Source organism: Mus caroli, unplaced genomic scaffold (genome assembly GCF_978045245.1).
Source record: "Mus caroli unplaced genomic scaffold, Mus_caroli_1 scaffold_11, whole genome shotgun sequence".
Taxonomy (NCBI): Eukaryota; Metazoa; Chordata; class Mammalia; order Rodentia; family Muridae; genus Mus; species Mus caroli.
In genome coordinates this window covers 17,016,836-17,039,444 of record NW_028227266.1, presented here as the reverse complement: position 1 = coordinate 17,039,444, position 22,609 = coordinate 17,016,836, and the positions used below count along the sequence as shown (strand labels likewise).

General features: G+C 37.0%; 1 protein-coding gene across 1 annotated transcript; it reads right to left on the bottom strand.

Annotated features, from left to right (window-relative positions):
- Nucleotides 1–608: 608 nt before the first annotated feature.
- LOC110301456 (olfactory receptor 7E24-like) lies at nt 609–1,724 on the bottom strand. The gene has a single exon (XM_021171922.2). It carries the CDS (start codon nt 1,713–1,715, stop codon nt 792–794), a length of 924 nt encoding a protein of 307 aa, XP_021027581.2. The 5' UTR covers nt 1,716–1,724; the 3' UTR covers nt 609–791.
- Between the last annotated feature and the right edge of the window lie 20,885 nt (nt 1,725–22,609).

The window sequence follows — 22,609 nt, the reverse complement described above, 5'->3', positions numbered from 1 at the left end:
AAAATAAAAATAAAAAAGAGGAGACACTTAAATGGAGCCTAATATAATTAGATGAGTTCAACTTTGGTGTTGGAGACACTGGATGATTACTCTGCATAATATTTGACATTCAATCTACAGTGCTTAGAAATAGTCAACTGAGTTCACATATTGTAGTTGATTGAGGAGAGGAGACAGAGTAAAAAGATGTAAAAAAAGAGGAGAGACATGTGAAAGAATTAGAGGAGGATAAAATGAGTAAAACAAATGTCCACAAAAATAGTGGGATCCTTTCTCTACTCAGAAGTAAACTTAATATTATAATTATATAAATTATGTTAATTTCTTTTAATTTTCTTTTGAGTTTCAACTGGTTTTATAGTGTAAGGTGTACATAAGAAAAACAAATGGCAGTGACAGTTTTCAGGGTCTTACTTAGTATGGTCACATTCACAATTTTCAACAACCTTTACTATCATTTAACCCATAAATTTAGTTGACCTTTGAAACTGGATTTTTTAGAAATAAAAAAAAAATAAATTCAACTGAGTGTTGTCGCACATACCTTAGTTGTAGCACTCAAGAGCCAGAGGCAGATACAGAAGTTTCAGTTCAGCCTGTCTTAGAGAGAAACCTTGCAATTTCTTCTATTGTCACTCTAGTAAAGCACCATTTTGTTATGAATACAAATTAATTAAATGCATCAACCTTTAGAAAGATCATGGGAACAATGTGGCAGTACACACAGTTCTAGATGGTTAGTTTTTAAAACTTTCTTCAAAAATATCCAGCTGATTCCATGGGACCTGTGATTAACCAGTACAAAAGTGGAGCCTTTTAAGGGAATCACTAATGTCCTGATTCCTCAGACTGTAGATGAAAGGATTTAGCATGGGGGTGACCACAGTGTACATTAATGAGGCCACCACATTGTTTCCAGAAGAATGAGACAAAAGTGAGCCAAAATACTCTCCAAGCCCTGTTCCATAAAATAAGCATACCACTGCGAGGTGAGACCCACAGGTAGAGAAAGCTTTATATCTCCCACTTGAAGAGGTGATTCTCAGAATAGAAGAAATGATTTTAAAGTATGAAATAAGGATCCCTGATAAGGGAACAACACCAAGTATGACACCAATAACATACATGAGTATGTTATTATTAAATGTGTTGTTGCAACTTAAATTTAGAAGTTGAGAAGGGTGACAGAAGAAATTGGCAATTGCCACATCTTTGAAACACTTAAGTTGTAAGGCAACCAAATTGTGAAGCAGGGATTCAAAAAGGCTAGCAGAAAAAGACATTAAAACTAAGACTCCACAGCGACAAGGATTCATGATTATTGCATAACGCAGTGGGTGACAGATGGCCACAAACCTGTCATATGCCATCACAGCCAGAAGCATATTATCCATACATGCAAAAATGATAAAAAGAGACATCTGAGTGAGGCAGCCCACATAGGATATGACTGGACTGTGGATTTGAAGCTCTGCAATCATGTTTGGGACTGTTGTAGAAATGAAGCCAATGTCAGCCAGGGACAGAATGGAGAGGAAGAAATACATTGGAGTATGGAGGTGGGAGAACGAGCTGACAGTCAGGACGATGAGGAGGTTCCCAAGGACTGATATCAGGTACATGGAAAGGAACAACCCACTGAGAAAGGGCTGCAGTTCTGGATCATCAGATACTCTCAGAAGATAAAATTGTGAAACATGTGTTATGTTTTTCATTTTTAGTTTCATGATCACCCTTTTAGAAAGAAAAAAATAATGATTTCAAAATGAATAAGTCAAATATAAAATCACTCTGAATTCTAAGAAATTTGAATGTAAATACTCTCACTTAAGGTTTCCCACATAAATACAGAAGTATTTGTGGTTTCCACAAACACAATCTTTGAAGTAGTTCATTAGCGTTTCATGTGCTACTCACTTCCTTAGGTACACAAATAATTTTTCTTCATGCATATGAGCCTGGGTAGAAGGCATTATATACCCATGTTCATTTCAAGAATTGGAAGCACTATATGAACACTAAATTATCTGATACAGTCATACAATCAGTGTATGCTTGTAAAACCCATGCTTGGGAGATTGAGGCAGAGGAAAGTCTAAAGGCTTATTATTTTAGAAATGGAGGAGGAAACATTGGGGGAGGAGGGGGAGGTAAGCAGAAAAAATGTGTTAGTGAGTGAACCTGGTCAAAGTTCATGCTACACTTAAAACACAATTGCTAAATCCAATATTGTGTGAAACAAATATACCATAACAAGATTTTAAATTGATATCTATTTGTCAGAATAACAGAAAGAGTTTGAGACAGTATGGCTATGTAGAAAGTGTTTTTTTTTCCTCAAAATTAAAGTTCATAATTTTTATTTTTTAAACATTATAGTGTGTCAGTTACCCCCAGGAATTAAGCATTATTCTTACTTATCTCTTAGGAGGATGATTTCTAAATTATTTAATATGTAACTTATAGCTTTGGCTTTGATAATTTTCAATTTTTTGTAAAAATGGTTTAATAGTTGAAGATAATTATATGATATCGGTGACAACAAATGTAACATTGACATTCACTCTTCCTGGTTACTTAAATGATGTAAATTATATGAAGTCCCTTTGGAAATTAAAAATCTTATATAGGTTTATTTGTATCAAAACAGACAACCTACCACTTGTTTTTTAAAAACTCAATCCCATGTTTTGTGTTAGCATTGTCATAATTTTTTTGACTCTAAGATCTGTGATTGATCTTTAAAATTCTTGGTTCAAACCTTTGTATTTCTAACTAACATACACACCTTAAGAGATGTGTAGAGGTTTGCATACCTTCTTCATCTGCATTGAAGAAAACAGAGCTGATTATTTTGTCAGGTCATAGTGTATGAATGGGGAAAAGTAAACAACATAAAGAAAGTACAAAATCTAATTTAACCTTCATCAAAGGACCTGTGTAAACTGGATAAAAAGGAATTTAAAGTACTTACAAATAATGTCAGTTTCCTTATGTACAAGGCATACATCATTAGTACCTACTTTGTCTGATTATGTTTTTAAAATAAAGCAGTACTCAGTCTCATTAATAAATATATTTAACTGGATGTTTTTTAACACATCCACATGTTCAGAATACTGATACCATTACTCAAATTTCAGAATTCATATTTTAGGCCCACTGTGTGTTTGAATATTTATGTAGAAATGATATGTTATAATTACTGGTAGTAAAAAATGTTTATGGAATATTTTATAAATTTCAGAAAATATGCAAGATTAATTTTCATTCTAATAAAACATGAATACAAAATTTGAAATCTGGATATTCCTTAATAGATTACCAATTTTGATATACACATGTATCATAGAGCCATAGTTGGCGAAAACCAAATTGAATAAGATGTCTGATACCTCAATTAAAGTGACATATATATCAGAATAAAATATATTCTAGTATTGTTCTTACTCTTACTCTTTTATTCTTATTCTTATTCTTATTCTTATTCTTATTCTTATTCATTTATTTTTATTCTTCCCTAATACCTACCCAAATTATCAGGTTTGAAGACTTGTAATAATCCTTTTCATATCTACCATCTCTCAGCACTTATTCAGTCAAACTACTTTCCTTCTAAGTCATGAAGAAACAATGAAGATTCAAACACACCACCATGCCTACTAGAGTAGTCAGATGAAGGCTACCCTCTGTAACCAGGATAGATATAGAGTTAGAAACTTCTACAGACTGATTACTGACCATTCTATGGTCTTGAAGGTTCAGTGCAGCATATCATAATTACACAAATGGGACCTGGTTGTACTAGTCCCTACAGAATTTGTATTAATTATAGAAGAATAGGAGAAAGTGAATATCCACAGTATGACTGTGGGCTCTCTGTACTTAGGTTAAACTATTGTATATAAACTTTGTGTGGTTCTATGTACACTAAAAATCTAACTACTTTCATCCTACTAATTGTCAGGAACTTGGCACAAATCTATGATTCAGCAATTTATGCTACAAAGAAAAAGATTTCCTAATTTTAGACAAGTCAATGTAGAATGATTTCCAATCAAGTGGCACTTATATATGGAGACAATACCTCATAAAGTGCTTATTATTACAAACATTTATACACTTTGATGATATAAAATTTAATCTCATTGTTGTAAAATAATCAACATAGTACATCTGAATCTTTTATTTTTCCTATACAGAATGAAATATTAACAAAATAATTTTCATATTGATGTTATAATCTTGAAATGACCCAACAAGCAGCTGAAAGAGTCAGATGCAGATATTTGCACCCAATCAATGGACAGAAGCAGTTGACCCCTGATGTTGAATTAGGGAAGACTGAAAGAAGCTGAGGGGAAGGGTGATCCTGTAGGAGGACCAGTAGTCTCAATTAATCTGGACCCCCAAGATCTCTCAAATACTGGATTACCAAACAGACAGCATACACCAGCAGATATAAGACCCCCAACACACATACAGTAGAGCATTTCTGGGTCTGTGTTCATTCAGAGATGATTCACCTAACCCTCAAGAGACTGGAGGCCCTAGGAAGTTTAGAGGTGAGGTGGAGTGGAGGGTGTGTAGAGGCATTCATGTGGAGACATGGTGGAATGGGGAGGAGGTGTGGGATGTGAAACAGTCAAGGTGAATGGAGGGCAGAGAATGGAATATGGAGCATAAAAAATAAATTAAAAAAAGAATTATTAACAAAGTAATTTTCATATTGATATTACAACTTTGAATCATTACAAAAATTCAAATTATGAATCTAATGTGTTAAAGACTTATTAGCCTACACTTCTGCTCTATCCATTTTTATTCAAACTGTACTGAAAAGGATGCTTTATATTTTGAGGTGACACTGTGCTAGCAAAGCCTACTAAACACCCTGTTGACAATTATTTTCTCAAGTCATAGGTAAAGATATTCAGGCTGTCATTTATAAACTCACCATCCTCATAGCTAAAATTATGTCAATTATTGTTAAATTGGTCTGCACAACTACATGATTTCATGAGAATAATGGAAGAGATTTTCTACTGGGGCTTCCGATAGCAACACATAACTACTGAATCAAGTTTTATTTATGCTAAATTACAAACGACTTTATATAGTTATTTGTCTAGAATGCTGAACCTGTGGGCTATAGTTATAAATTCTATGAGATTCCAACGAGATAGAATTCTGACACAAGATTGATTATGAGTTTGTGCTTCTATATATCTCTTGAAGAAAACAACACATGCTCCACTATGCTCATAGCAGCCTTATTTATAATAGCCAGAAGCTGGAAAGAAACCAGATGTCCCTACACATGCTCCACTATGTTCATAGCAGCCTTATTTATGATAGCCAGAAGCTGGAAAGAACCCAGATGTCCCTCAACAGAGGAATGGGTACAGAAAATGTGGTACATTTACACAATGGAGTACTACTCACTTATTAAAAACAATGACTTTATGAAATTCTTAGACAAATGGATGGATCTGGAGGATATCATCCTGAGTGAGGTAACCCAATCACATAGAACTCACTTGATATGCACTCACTGATAAATGGATATTAGCCCAGAAACTTAGAATACCCAAGACACAATTTGCAAAACACAAGAAAATCAAGAAGAAGGAAGACCAAAGTGTGGATACTTCATTCTTCCTTAGGATAGGGAACCAAATACCCATGGAAGGAGTTACAGAGACAAAGTTTGGAGCTGAGATGAAAGGATGGACCATCCAGAGATGGCCCCACCCGGGGATCCATCCCATAATCAGCCACCAAACGCAGACACTATTGCATATACCAGCAAGATATTGGTGAAAGGACCCTGTTATAGCTGTTTCTTGTGAGTTTATGCCAGTGCCTGGCAAATACAGAAGTGGATGCCAATTGTCATCTATTGGATGGAACACAGGGCCCCCAATGGAGGAGCTAGAGAAAGTACCCAAGGAGCTGAAGGGGTCTCCAAGCCAATAGGTGGAACAACAATATGAACTAACCAGTACACCCAGATCTCATGTCTCTAGCTGCATATGTAGCAGAAGATGGCCTAGTGGGCCATCATTGGGAAAAGAGGCCCCTTGGTCTTCTTATAAACTTTATATGCCCCAGTACAGGGGGATGCCAGGGCCAAGAAGTGGGAGTGGTTGGGTATGGGAGCAGGGTGGAGAGAGGGTATAAGGGACTTTCGGGATAGTATTTGAAATGTAAATGAAGAAATATCTAATAAAAAAAGAAAAAAGAAAAGAAAAAAACAACCAAAAACAAAAACAAAAAACAAAGGCAGGACAAACAAGCATTATAGGAAATCACCAAATCTCTTAAAGGATGTTAAGAAAGCCAAGTCTTTAAAATAGGAAAGATTAAAAAGTAAAACATAGTCAATAATAGAAATATAAACATCAATATTCATTTTATCAGCTAGACAAAAATGTACAGAAATAAGTAGACAGTTTACACATAGTTATTATTTAATTTTTAAGATGAATCGTTCTCCATTTTCTATGTATCTAGCAATGGGTGTATTCTGACCATGAGTTTATATATTATAATATTTTTAAAATTTCTTTTTCAGGAAATTTCTTTGTAGTTTTCAGTGTGTTCTTGAAGCAGAATCTATTTAGCTTACCTATCATTGGATCCTTGGATAGCCTATGCCATCCTTAAAATTACATTCATCCTGACTTTATATCAAAATGTAAAATCATATAGGTGTTATTGACTATATCTTTGCACTTATAACAATATTTATATATTCCTATTGACCCTTGATGTGCATATACTTAATTACTTAAAATAATATGCTTACTGTGAAAATACTGTTCTGTACATAGATTTGTTCACTCAAATAAACAAAATTACAATAACAAGAACCAGAGAGATGTTAATTAATTTTCACATTAAATCACTGACTGATCACTTCGGAAAAAATAATAATTATTACAAACAAAATTTTGAAGAAATTTGAAGGACCTTAAGAAGTACTCAAATATACTACTGTCATATTTTCCTGCTTCTGTGTGCCCAATCCCAACTTGAGGGGACTTTTACTGGCCAAGAGGAAGCCATGTCAGCCCAAAGAACAGGTGAATGATCCACCTGCCCTTAGAACTCCTTGACTACCTAGATTTTGGATTCTGTTCCCAAAGATCCATTCCATATCCCCATGCCCCATCCAACCCTACCAGAGTTTCCTTCCACTCCTATCCACCTGGCCCCACCTTGTAGAGACTACTTCTGCCCAGGAGTAAACCATGCCCATGAGAAAAACAGGTGAGTGACCCACCTGCTCAAGGAACTGTCCTACTCTCTAGATTTGGTTCCCAAAGGCCTACTCCCTGGTTTTCCCTTCAGCTGTTGTGCCCTGGTCCTCAATTCAGAAAGACTTCTGCTGCCTGGGAGCAGGCCATGCCAGTCAGAAGAAGAGATGCAGAACATCCCACTCAGAAGAAATTGTATAGGCCACAACACTTTGAAGAACACTTGTAGGCCGAACAAGCCAGAAATACAAATAGGTGAAATCAGTCAGATACTTCCTGCTGGACCAGACACCACATCAGCTTCCAGAACCACAGATAGGCAACCCAAGAGTGGACCCTCTTTACTTATTCAGTGTCAAAAATCTAAGAAAAACCAACCAACCAAACAAACCAACTAGCCAACCAACAAACCAACCAACCAATATAGGTGACAGAAACTATACAAGTTCTGAACATGGAAATAGAAGCAATAAAAAACACAATCCACTCTCGTCTTCATCACTTTATCCCACCATAAATCATTCAGTGACCCTCTGCTGCAGGAAGGTCAACCTAGCCCTCAGAAGTATAGCACCAACTTAGACAGAAATTACCTACTCCATCAGAGGTTATGCTATCTACCAGACATCCAAGCCACAAAAACAAGAAGACCAAAAAGGAATAAAAAATTCATCCAACAAAGACAAACTCAGAATCAGCACCTAGACCTGTAATCATCCCAAACCCAGACACCTAAAGACTAGTGTAAGAACAAAATCAACAAATACCAACCCAACATGGTACCACTAGAGGTGAGCTCCTCTACAACAGCAAGACCTGAATAGTCCAACACAGCCGAAGCACAAGAAAATAACCTTAAAATCAATTTTATGAAGATGATAAAAGTCCTTAAGGAGAAAGTGATGAAAAAAATCCCTTGAAAAAATAGAGAAGACAAGCAAAAATTATAAGAAATCAATAAATCCATTAAAAAAGTCAAAAGTTCAAGAAAAACAAACAAAAACAAACAAACTAGATGAAGGAAACTCTTCAAGACCTGAACATGGAAAGAGAAGCAAAAAAAAAAAAAAATACAAACTGAGGGAATTCTGAGATGAAAAATCTAGGTAAGTGATCATGATCTGTAGACATGAAAAGAATACAAGAGATCATACAATGAATCTTAGGCATTGAAGACATTATAGAAGAAATTGATTCATTGGTCAAGGAAAATGTTACATCTAAGAAATTACTAACCAAAACATACATAACATTTAGGACATCATGAAAAAGAATAATAGGAATAGAAGATTCCAAGCTAAAAAAAAATCAGAAAAAATATATAAAAAATCATAGAAGAAAAATTCCCTAACATAAAGAGGGATATCCCTGTAAAGATACAAGAAGCTTACAGAGTACCAAATTAATTGGATCTGAAAAGAAAGTTCCTGTGACACATAATAATCAAAGCACTAAATATACAGAACAAAGGAAGTGTTATTAGACTTGAAGTTCTTGTCATATGAGGAAACTTGAATGGTTGAGAAGCACCTAAAGAAATGTTCAACATCCTTAGTCATCAGGGAAATGCAAATCAAAACAACCCTGAGATTCCACCTCACACCAGTCAGAATGGCTAATATTTTTATTGGTTATTTTATTTATTTACATTTCAAATGTTATCCCCCTTCCCAGTTTCCCTTTCAAAACCCTTGATCCTATCCCCCCTACTCCCTGCTTCTATGAGTGAGCTCTCCTACACACCCACTCCTCCCTCCCCACCCTGGCATTTTCCTACATTGGACATCAAGCCTCTACAACACCAAGGTCCCCCTCCCATTAATGCCAGATAGGGCATTATCTACTACATATGCAGTTGGAACCATAGGTCCCTCCATGCATACTCTTTGGTTGGCAGTTTAGTCCCTGGGATCTCTGAGTTGTCTGGATGGTTGATATTGTTGTTCTTCTTATGGGCTTGCAAACCCCTTCAGCTCCATCAGTTCTTTTCCTAACTCCCTTCTGTGCTCAGTGTGATGGTTGGCTGTAAGCATCTGCCTCTGTGTTAGTCAGGCTCTGGAGGAGCTTCTCAGGGGTGGCTACACCAGGCTCCTTACAGCAAGCATTTCTTGGCATCAGTGATAGTATCTGGGTTTGGTGTTTGTAGATGGGATGGATCTCTAGGTGTGGAAGTCTCTGGGTGGCCTTTCCTTCAGTTTCTGCTCCACTCTTTGTCCCTGCATTTCCTCAACTAGAGGCCATGACTAACCTTTGGATCTGCTCTCCTCAGAATCTATTTCTCTCCTTTGTTGGGTATTTCAGCTAATGTCATCCCAGTTAGGTCCTAGGAGCCTTTTGCTTTCCTGACATCTGGGATAACAAATGAGCTGAGAAAGAAATCAGAAAAATAACACCCTTCTCAATAGCTACAAACAATTTAAAATATCTTGAGGTAACCAAGCGAGTTAAAGACTTGTATGTCAAAATTCAAGTCTATAAAGAAAGAAATTGAGGAAGATTTCAGAAGATAGAAAGATTGTCCATGCTCCTGGATCAGCAGGATTAACAGAAAAAAATATTCAAGCTACCAAAATCCATCTACAGATTCAATGCATTCCCCATCAAAAATTCCAACATAATTATTTGCAGACCTTGAAGGAACAATAGTCAACTTCATACAAACAACAAAAATCTAGAATAGCTAAAACAATCCTATACATTAATATAACTTCTGAAGTAGTAACCACTCCTGATTTCAAGCTGCACTACAAGGCTGTAGTAATAAAAATCACACAATACGGGCATAAAAACCAACATGGTGATCAACTGAAATTGAACCAAATATCCAGTCATAAACCTACACATATATGAGAGAGCTAAGGCTCTCTGTCTCTCTCTCTGTCTCTCTGTCTCTGTCTCTGTCTCTGTCTCTCTCTGTGTCCCTTCCTTTCTCTTTCTCTCTTTCTCTTTCTCTCTTTCTCTTTCTCTCTTTCTTCTTTCTTCTCTTCCTCTTTCTTTCTTTCTTTCTTTCTTTCTTTCTTTCTTTCTTTCTTTCTTTCTTTCTTTCTTTCTTTCTTTCTTTCTTCCTTCCTTCCTTCCTTCCTTCCTTCCTTCCTTCCTTCCTTCCTTCCTTCCTTTCTTTCTTTCTTTCTTTCTTTCTTTCTTTCTTTCTTTCTTTCTTTCTTTCTTTCTTTCTTTCTTTCTTTTTCCAAGACAGGGTTTCTCTGTGTAGCCCTGGCTGTCCTGGAACTCACTCTGTAGACCAGTCTGGCCTGGAACTCAGAAATCTGCCTGCCTCTGCTTCCCAAGTGCTGGGGTTAAAGGTGTGCGCCACCACCTCCCAGCAGTGTTATAGTTCTTATGACAGAAGCTCACAGATGACAGAGTAATTCTTTCACTCACCTTTATTCCTTCTGGATAGGATCTTTATATACAGTTTTGGGGTGGGTTGGGGTTTGACAGTAGGTGCTTCCTATTGGCTTGATCTGAGATTTTAGGGATGCCTCATCTACATGTGGCTTGGAGTATTGCTCTATGTGGCTTACTACCACAAATCTCTCTATGGGGGGCTATGGTTGCATGACTAGGGCCTGGTTCTAGGCAGGCAAAGCTCTGACCATGCCTTCAGGGTCTCTAAGGTTTCTAGCCTTTGCTTGATCTTACCAGGCTCCCTTTCATGTCCCACCACTATGCAATCTTTGGCAAATGGTGCTCATCTAATTTTATGTCAGTACATAGAAGAATGCAAATAGACCATATCTATCATCCTGCACAAAACTGAAGTCCAAGTGGATCAAGAACCTCAATATAAAATAAATACTCTAAACTTGAAAGACAAGAAAATGAGGGATAGTCTTGAATGCATTAGTACAGGAGACAACTTCCAGAAAACACCAGTAGCACCAGCACTATTGTCAATAACTAATAAATGTTACCCCATATTGCAAATCTTTTGCAATGCAAAGTATACTGTCAATAGGAAAAATAGCTCACAGAATTGGAATTTTTTTTAACAATTTCACATCTGACAGATGGCTAATATTCAGAATATATAAAGAATTCAAAAAACTAGGTATCAACTAATTAAATAATACAATTAAATATAGGTTTCTTATACAAACAGAGGAAGGATGTGGAACAAAGAGAACACTGCTCCACTGCTAGTGGGAGTGTAAATTTGTACAGCCACTTTGAAAGTCACTGTGTTGGCTGCTCAGAAAATTGGAAATTGATCTATTTCAATTTGCACCTAAGTCATTCCTGGGCATATATCCAAAGGATGCTCCATACTATCACAAGGTCACTTTCTCTACTATGTTTTATTTATAATAACCAGAAAAAATGGAAACAACTTGTTTTCTTCCAACAAAGAATGGATAAAGAAAATGTGGTATATTTACACCATGGAATATTACTCACCTGTTAAAAAGAAATGGCGCTGATACTTGAAGGCAAATGAATGGAACTGAAAAACAAAACAAAACAAAACACATCCTGAGTTAGGTAAATCAGACCCAGAATGAAAAGCATGGTATTCACTCTATTGGATATTCATTGTAGCAGAAAGGACAATCATGCTATAATCCACAGACTCAGAGAGGTTAATTAACAAGAAGGAATTTAATCTCTTTCCTGATCCAGAGAGCACTAAGTAGACAGTAGTTCAGAGTCCATCTCATCAGCTTTTTGGAGTTTCTGCTGTTGAAGTCCAGCTTTAATTTGTGGTGGCCTGATGTGTTATTTCAATTTTCTTATGTCTGTTGAGGCTTTGTGACTTCTAGTTAATTTGGAGAATAAACTATTATGTGCTGAGAAGAAGGTATATTCTTTTGTGTTTAGGTGAAATATTCTGTAGATCTCTATTGGGTCAAAGTGTTGCTATTTGTGGATGGTATGATAGTGTATATAAGCAACCCCCAAAATTCTACCAAAGAACTCTTACAGCTGATAAACAACTTCATCAAAGTGGCTGGATATAAAATTATCCAAAAACCATAAGTATCCCTCCTTTATAGAAATGACAAGTCAGCTGAGATATAGAGAAACAAGACACTACACAATAGCCATGAACAATATAAAATATCTTGGTGTAACTATAACAAAGTAAGTGGAAAGCCTATATGACAAGAACTTCAAGTCCTTGAAGAAAGATATTGAGGAAGATGTCAGAATATGGGAAGATCCCCTATGCTCAAGGATAGGTAAGATTAACAGAGTGAAATGGGTCATCTTAACAAAAGCAATTTATAGATTCAAAGCAATTCCAATCAAGATTCCAACACAATTCTTTATAGACATTGAGAGAGCAATTCTCAACTTTATATGGGTAAACAAAAAACTTAAGATCCTGATCAATTAAAGAACTTCTGGAGGTATCACCATCCCTGACCTCAAACTGTACTATAGAGCAATAGTAATAAAAATGCATGGTATTTGTTAAAGAAAATAGAAGTTGATCAATGAAATCAAATCAAAGACCACAAAATATCCAAAAATACCAATGAACACTTGATTTTTGACAAAGAAGGCAAAACCATAAAATGGAAAAAAGAGAGAGTCCTCAGCAAATGTTGCTGGTTTACCTGAATGTTTATATATAGAAGAATGCAAATAGAACCATATATCCCACCCTTACAAAACTCAAGTCCAAGTGGAACAAAGACCTCAATGTAAAACTGGATGCACTAAATCCAATAGATCAGAAAGTGGGGAATTGCCCTAAACTCATTGGTGCAGCAGACAAGTTCCTGAACAGAACACCAATGGCTCAGGTTCTAAGATCAAAAACTGGTAAATGGGACCTTATGAAACTGAAAATCTTTTGTAAATCAAAGGACATTATGAATAGGACAAAACAGCAATTTAGAGTTTGGGAAAGGATTTTCACCAATCCCACATCTGACAGAGGGCTAATATCTAAAAGAACTAAAAAAGTTAGACATCCACAATCCAAATAACAATTTAAAATTGGGGTACAGAGTTGAATAGAGAATTCTCAACAGAGGACTCTTGAATGGATGAAAAGTACTTAAAGAAATGTTCAATGCTCTAAGTCATCATGGAAAAGCAAATCAAAATAACTCTGAGGTTCAATCTTATACCAATCAGAATGGCTAAGATCAAACACTTAAGAGATAGCACATGCTGGGGAGCATGTGGAACATTTCTGGTGGGAGTAAAAACTTGTACAACCACTTTGGATATAATTTTGGTGGTTTCTAAGAAACCTGGGTATTATTCTACCTTAAGACCCAGCTATAACACTCTGGGGATATATCCAAAAGATACTTCAACATTCCACAAAGACACTTGCTCAACTATATTCATAGTCACTTTATTAATAATAGTCAGAAACTGGAAAAAACCTAAATGTCACTCAACTGAAGAATAGACAAAGAAAATGAAGTACATTTATACAATGGCATAGTATTCAGGTATTAAAAACAAAGACATCATAAATTTTGCAGGCACATAGATTGAATTAGAGAATACATGCAATCCTGAGTGAGGTAACCCAGTCCCAAAAGGACATACTTGCTATGAACTCATTTATAAGTGGATGTTAGCCATAAAATACAGGTACCATGCTATACTTCACATATCCAAAGAAGATAAACAAGAAGGAAGGCACAAGCAAGGATACTTGAATCTCACTTAGAAGTAGGGAGTAAAAGAGTCATAAGACATAGATGGAGGGGAAGGAACTTGGAGAGAGGGTCAGGAGGAGGGAATGAGGGGTTCAGGATCAGGTGTGAGAAAGGACAGGAAAGATGGCTAGATGAAAATGAACAAAAATCTTCAACTGATGAGGATAAGGAGGTGGGGGCATCTCCAAGATGAGAAAGAGATCTAGGAGAGGGAGGTGCCCAAGAATCAATGGGTGTAACCTTAGCTGTGACTCAATGCATTGGGGATATGGAACTTGAAGAGGCCACCTCCTATAGACAGGCAGGAGTTCCAGTGGAATAATAGAGACTCCAATCCACCCACAAAACTTTTACCTAAAACTTTTCTTGTGTACAGGAATGCAGGGACTGGGGATAGAACAGATACTAAGGGATTGGCCGACCAATAACTGGTCCAACTTGAGACCCATTCCAGGGGCAAACATTAATCCCTGACACTATTAATAATATTCTGTTATGCTTGAAGACAAGTACCTAGCATAGCTGTCTCTGAGAGGCTCTGCCCAGCAGCTGATTCAGACAGATCATTTGGATGGAGCTTGGAGACTCTTATAGAAGAATAGGAGAAAGGAGTGTGGGCCCCAGAGTGTATAGAAACTTCACAGAAAGACTGCCAGATTCAACCAACCTGGATCCTTGGGGCTTTCAGAGTCTGAACCACCAGACAAAGAAGATACAAGGGTTGGGCCTAGGTCTCCTAGCACATATGTAGCAGATGTATTGCTTGGTGTTGGTGTGGGTCCCAAACAATTGGAGTGGGGGCTTTCTTGAAAGCAGTTGCATGTATGTGGAATAAGTTTTTCTAGCTGGGCCGCCTTTTCTGGCCTCAGTGGGAAAGGATGCATCTAGCCTCACAGAGACTTAAAGTGCCAGGGTGTGGAGATACCCACTCCCCCGTCTTCATTTTGGATTTTGGGAGGGGGTGACCAGTCGGGGAACAGTAAAGTGAATCAGTAAAAAGTAAAATGAAAAATTTAAAACAGCCATAAAAATTAAGTGAGAAAATTTACTTTCATCTGTATCCTTGAGGTGGAAATATCTGTAATCTATGTCTTTTGAAGTAGATAAATCCAACTTTAATCTGAAATACTCCTTTAACCATCAGCTTATATAAAGGACATAGAAGAAGAAAGCTTGCTCTGCCTTTGCCTGCTTATTAGTCTCCCTAGAAATTCCATCCCTTCATTGGCATTAGAGCCTACATCCTTAGGATTCCACCTATACTGAAGGCTGAAATATATATGAGGAATTCACCCTCATGAGTGAATAGTTGCTGGATTCTTGGACCTTCTGCTGTTTCAGTATATGTATGTATATATACATTCTATAAGCTCTTTTCCTTCAGAAACCCTAACACACACACACACACACACACACACACACACACACACACACACACGTTTGTGTTTGTATGTGTGTATCAAAATGTTTTATATATGATTACACGGTGTGGTGCAGGTAGTACAACAGTCAATATCTCACAATGGAGAGGCCACAAATCAAGCAGTTGTTTGTTTAGTCTATGATTCAGGATACTATATGTCTTACAGTTTTAGTCTGGTACTGAAGTTCTGGAGGATTTATAGAGAGTTTCTAGTTGTCAGTCTGTGTGACAATTGTGAATAAGTTGGTTATAATATTGGTGAAGTAATGCCAGAGCTACTAGATAACAACATTTCCAACGAGATTTAGGGAAAGCAGGCAAAATACAAAGCTTTTTTTACCCTATTTTTTTTCCATTAGCAGAATCTGCTAATAAGATTTAAGGTGCATTTTCCTTCTTCTAATAATCTGATCAAGAAAAAACATCTCTTACAGGAGTTCCTAGTAGCTTGCATTTTAGTTGATTCTAGATTTGTTAGTTGGATTCCAAGATGAGCCATCAAAATCTATTCTTTGTCAACACAACACATAATTAAATCTCTTGATATCATATTTAAGTCCATATGAAATCAATAGCAAGTCATAGTTCTACCTTAAATGGCATAACTATTCCATATGCTACCATAAATGCATTATATATTTAATAATAGATGAAAATATCCAAGGAGGAATTTTTAATTATTTAGTATCTCATACATAATCAAAATAGCCACTTGTATTTCAGTAATTATCATCTTTCATGACAAATAAGGAAAGAAAATGTAACTATTGACTCAATGTATGTGTTTATACACACAAACATATTCTTAACAAAACAGAATAGATATCACTCATGACCATTGCAGTCCTCATCTCTGAAACTGATCATATGTACAACTTCTACTACCAGTTCTTTATTTCCTCTCTCTGGGAAAGGATCTCAGCATTATGTGATTTGTTATCTGAATAAATGACCCATACCTTCAATTCTGAAGGTTCTGAGATCTTTTTAAATCTGCTTGCCTCAGGTTTTTGTAGTTTCCCATTGTCCTCAATCCCAAGATCTAATAATACCAATAGAGGTGCCCAAAAATCTCCTGTACTTCAGATCTAGCCTTCCTTTCTTCCATTGCAGTAAAGCAATCTGTTACTTGACAGTCTGTATCAATCACCTTTCATAACACTATGATTCCTTTAGTACCTTGTTGATGTAAGAGCACTGGACACCCCAATTAGCTAGGATGACACCTGAGCTTCTAGTTCAATAGAATGGTAATTGTGTCTCAAGAAAGGAATTCTCAATTTACTGACATCAAATGTCTAGATGAATAGAGCAAAGAAAAAAAAATTGGAACCAGAAGCAATGCTTTTCCTGGGTGACTTATAGTCATAGTGAGTAGAATCACTCCCATTTCCACTGTTGGATTCCTGTACCAGGAAATCATGATTATATGAGAAACAGTACCATATATTGAATGTCGATTCAAAGTGAATACTGTCTTCTGAAGAATCTGCCCTGGCCTTCCAGACTAAGTCTATGTAATTGGCATTATAACTCTAATTTCAAAAACCCACTCCATCATTATATCTTTCCAGCTACTTCAAAGTGGGGGAGTACCTGCCAATATTAATGGATTCTATAAGCATGTTGAACATCTATGTCTGTGAAATGAGTTTTTTTTAAATCAAAAGCAGTGCTTTTTTGGAGTACCATAATAGTGAATAAAACTTTAAGACAAAGGATAGTTTTGAGATACGAATTTTGTTCAGGATAGGAAATTCTTTAAGCAGAATATCTATCTATTTCAGTAAGGACAACGAATTGTCTTTTCAATGAAAGAAGTTGTTCAATGTAATTAGCTTGCCACTAGGTCACTGGCTCAAGAAACCGAGTCATGTTGCAACTCAGGGTTTTTGTCCACTGTTGGCAGATATATATGGCACTTAGCATTATAATTCAATAGATGGCATCCCAACTAGGGACAAGAATTCACTTTTAAAAAATAACTGGAGATCCCTGAATGGAATACACATGCCTTTACTTTAAGATTAGGAGGTGGGGAGAGTTGGTTTCTCAGCAAAGCTGAGCTGTGCCACATGGTTTTTCCCCAAGCCATGCAGGTTCAGAACTAGGATAGAAGCTCATGCTGTTTTGGCACACATGATTCTGGCGTTCATGGATTAAGCTTAGAACACACTCAGGCTGATCCATGACATGGGTGGAGGGATGGAAGGTATGTGTCAGAGTAGAAATTTAGGTTCTGGGATTCTGTGAAGATCTTAAGCAGTGGATTCTGAGAGCTTCTGCTGAGAGAAGGCAGTCCCCAGAGAGCAGGCCTGAATAAAATAGAAATGGAGGAGTTGATGGAGATTTAAGGAGTCAAGGCTTCACAAGCAACTGGATTCTTGGAACACTGGAATTTTGGGATAGTTTAGCATGGCATTCACCAAAAATCAGTCTGAAAATAGGCTCATACAGAAAATAAAAGGGAATTTAATTGAAGTTAAATACATAGGAAAGGATGTTAATCCACGTTATATAAAGAGAAAGGGGGATATACTTATATATCTATAGATACTAGTCTCATTAGAAGGGAGAAATAAAGGAAAGCTGCATTGATATGAGGATATAATGATAAGCCTGACAATAGGCTTATAAACAAAATAGGAGGGAATCTAATTAAAGTTAAATTCATAGGAAAGGATGTTAATCCAGGACATATAAAGAAAGAGAGGACATAATTATATATCCACAGATACTAATCTCCTTACAGGGGAGGAATAAAAGGAGATTGTATTGTTTTAAGGACAGAAATAAGAAATAGTGGTAATTGTTTAAGGACTTTTATGTATACATGGATGAATAAAGAAACTCAGGCCTTTGATCTCAAATGTAGGAAACAAATGCACAGAGATAGAGAGAACCCTAACTCAACAGATAATAATAATTGCTTGAAATTGTTTTAAATATTCCAGTTGTTTTAATTACCAAAATTAAGGTGGATATAACTTTGGTGGCATTAATGATATTAATAATTCTCTGGAAGAGTATAGAAGACCCTAAGAAAAGAGAGGCTGATAAATTGAAACAATCAATTTTGGGTTGCCATACCTAAGCCATGCTATTTTGGGAGAGAGGCTCTATATTTGTGTTAAGAAGAAAAGAGAAAAGGCTTTGGACCTCTTTTAAAATAATATGGATCAGACATGATAAAGAAAACCCCCTGAAGTTTTTACCTACAGACAGGAAAGAAAAAATAAAAAGGACCAAACAGGACAGGTAACATGAATTGTTGATCCCTTCACAGGAAAACAGCTCTGAAACTGGCTTAGACATAATAATGTCTATAGCCAGAACTTTAGTTAAAATTAGCCAATAACTCTAGTTGGTTATGGATTCCTCAAAATTAATCATGCTGTCATTCACATGGCATAAATGAACATTTATTTCAATTTGGTTATTGATCAAACTAACATAAAAATATGGTTGTCCTTACTTGTTTATAAGGAACAAAAATTCATCCTTAACTGATCTGTTCACCTTGAATAATCCATACAAAAAAAGAACTAAAAATTTAGTTGTAAGATTCACATGTGAAAAAATGAAACGCCAAGATTCAGCTTTGATAGGAGTCATCCTCCTTTATGCTGAGATGACCTGCTGTTCCAGCTTCCTCTCCCTGCCTGATTCTGCTTTATCTGATGCTGTTGTGGTGACACATGCCTTTAATCCCAGCACTTGGGAGGCAGATGCAGGCAAATTTCTGAGTTCAAAGCCAGCCGGGTCTACAGAGTGAGTCCAGGACAGACAGGGCTACACAGAGAAACCCTGTCTTGAAAAACGAAAAAAAAAAAAAAAAAAGAAAGAAAGAAAAGAAACTAAATATATGAGGATACTAAATTTACTCTTAAACTAAACATTTTATAGGCATAATATTACATTGGTAGAAATCTTTACATTTTGATGCTGATTTGAATTTATATTTTCTTGTGTTGATCCAGAATTTATATATTGATACAGGTTTAACATTTTCATGGATCTAAATCTTTGTATATTTATACAACATTAATAATTAATTTTGTTATTCTTATATGGGCCTTGTGCCTATGCAACTCATTTAAGAACATGAGGGTTAGCCTTAGTCTATCTAATAGCTGTTATTAAAAATTGCTTAGGATGATTAAGTAATACAAAATAATAGTCAGATAATAAACTCATGGTAATATTAGATTCTGATTTAATTACAACAAAGTGTTTTCAAGATTATTCATATAGTAAATAGTAAGAGTAATCAGTATTTAACATTTCACATATATACATATCTACATATATGTATCATATATACTCATATATATGATATTCAAAAACATCAGTGATGCACGTAACATGGCATTTAAAATAATTTCTTTATTAATAGTTCATTTGATAGGAGACTTGTCTGCTCAGGAGCAATTGTGTCAAGCTAACCACTGGGCAATAATTGCCTTAACTTCATATACAAATTGCTGTTCAAAAACGGACAGAAGCAGGATAGTCAATTGCTAAGCTTTGCTAATTCAAATCCTTTGAAATTCCTGCATCTGACAGATTCTGTTGGATGGTTCTAGGCCAGAAGGCTGAAAACAGATACTCCAATGTTTGAAAGGATATCAGGGATTTTCCAGGCAGTCAGCTGACTCTCAAAATTGTATGGGTTTTGGAAGCTATCTCTTTGTGCTTCTTACATATTCAGGTAATATTTAATTCTTTCTCAGATCTCTGATGGGCTTGAAGTCTAGTTATAGTCTCATCATTAAACTTTGGTTGTTTAACATTAAAGAAGAAGATCTAGACTTGAAAGGATGGTTTTTAGCTAGTAATGCAAGTTAAAAGCAAACATATTTCAGGTTTAGAATAGTCAACTCTTTAAGTTAGGATAGATGATAGTATATTTCATCTAAATTGCCAAACATGATAGACTGGATGTTATTATAAGTGACATACCTTACAATTTACATAGTTGATATAATTAAGTTCAATGTATATGTGAGAGAAAAGAACCTTTTTAATAGGACAGAAAGGAGGAAATGTAGCGGCTTGTATTATGATTGTTAATTATGTTCCCCCAAAACTGTTTACAAAAAGGGTCTGCATGTAGCTTCTGGGAACCTGTCTCCAGTTGGTTCTGATTGGTAAATAAAGATACCAATAGCCTATAGCTGGGGAGGACAGACAAAAGGCAGGATTTTAACATTTCCTGGGCTGGGGATTGTGAGGGGAGAAGATCTGCCATGCTTTAGGAATGTGTGGACAGAGAACAAACAGATGCCACAATGGGGTAGAGAAACAGAGAGTGCCTTGAGCTCTGGGTCAAGTAAATGTTGTCCAGATGACTGACAAATTGGAGTTAGGGGCAGCCAAGGTAGGACGTGGAAATTAGTAAGTAGTAACTAAGAATTGTTGGCATGAGTTAGATTCTAGCAGCATAGAGATTAGGCAGTCATCCAGCTATTGTGCTGTATAGAGCATATAAACATGCAAAGGGTGTGTATGTGTGTCTTTCATTTGAGAATATAAACTGGCATTCAGCAATTTCTATACTTCTATAGCTAGGTCAGTCTTCATGAGTGGAAGTCCATGTTGTTGAGTGTAGGGTGGTGGCCTGTGAAAGGTATCCTGGTTCCCAGTTAAGCTAAGGCTAGAAACCCCGGTGACCCTGCAGGGACAGTAGGCATTTTGCCTGTTCCTGGGCACCAGGCTCCTGTCTTATAGTGGCAACCCCCACAGCCCTCCATAGAGAGGTTTGTGGCCATCAGTCATGTAGAAGCATTACTCCAAGACCTCTGACATGTAGATAATGTATCCCCAAGATCTCAGACCAAGCCAATAGGAAGTACCTACTGTCAGATCCTGACCCACCCCAACACTGTATGTAAGGATCCTATCCAGAAGGAATAAAGGTGTGTGATAATTAGTCCATCATCTGAGAGCTTTTGTCATAAGAGCTGAATTACTGCCATTTGGGGAAGAGATCTGCTGTCCCCAAAATACCACCAGAAGCTCCCTTCCCCCCAACACCGCCCCCCTTGCTAGTCAGCCTCCTGCAGGCTCAGCCTGGGCCCGACTCAGTGCAGAGCAACCAGTGCAGTGTCTTGGCCAATTGAAGCAGCAGCGATTGCAGAGACAGAGGTGGAGGCAGCTGCAGCTGTGGAGGCAGCAGAGGCAATCCTCCCTCCCTGCTCAAGTTCTCTCCCCTTCACCTGAACCCTCCACACTTGGCTGGGCCATAAATCTCTGTGGAAATCATCTGATGCACAGGCCCACATCTGTTGATCACGTGGGGCTTGAAAGGTGACAGAACTGCATGAACAGATACTGCAAGAAGGTGAGCAACCCCCCCCCACCCCCGCCCCAGACAAGCAACCTGTCCTTTCCTGCTGTTTTTTCAGTCAGCGCGCCATCATGTGGATTTGGACAAAATGAAGGGGTAACTGAAGTCTCCTGGCCAGAGCTACTCTCTAGTTTTGGCTGAAGGTCTCTCTGGCCCCTGTTATATCCTGACCGCCTTCAATGTGCATTGGCAAAGACTCTCTATCTAACTTCTCCTTAAACAAAAAGAAAACCTAGTAATGTAGCAGCCACTTAAAAGCCACAGGGTGGCTAATAGTTCTTAAATCTGTGGGAAAGCTTAGCATTTTGGACCTCTGTGGAATCCCCCAAAGCTGATATGTCAAGGGAATATTCCCATTGAACAAAGCGTTTCTCCTCTTTTTCTGTCATGGGCAATTCACCATCACATAAAAAAAAAAAATCCCTCCAAGCTAGGAAGATATGCGCCCTATTAAAATCCCATGGGATGAAAATAGCCAAAAAAACAAGCCTCCCTGTTTTGTGAAAAAGTCTTTCAGATAACACCATGCACGGCCAATGACAATATTTATATCCTAGACCCATGGATCCGAGTAGTTTCTCTCATCAAAAACAGAGATACCCAAGAAGGAAAAACACCCTTCTGTGATTTTTTACCAATCTTAGCTGCAATTCGACAATGCAGAGAGCCATCTAAAATACGAAAGACTTATAGAAACACAGCTTCTGAGCCCCATCAGTCAGATGAGCCCAAAGATCAAAGTCCTAAAAAATACCCCATTTCAAATCTCACAGCCCTTACCCAACTAATAAGGGAAATAAAATCCATCTTCCCACCCCTGCCTCCTTATGCCTCTGAGGAAACACTAAATAAACCATCTGCTTCTCCTGCCCCTTTCTCTCCCACCCAAGGGCAAGGCTCCATTAAAAATACCAAGGAGCTTCTACCTCCCTCTCCCCTTATTTCACCT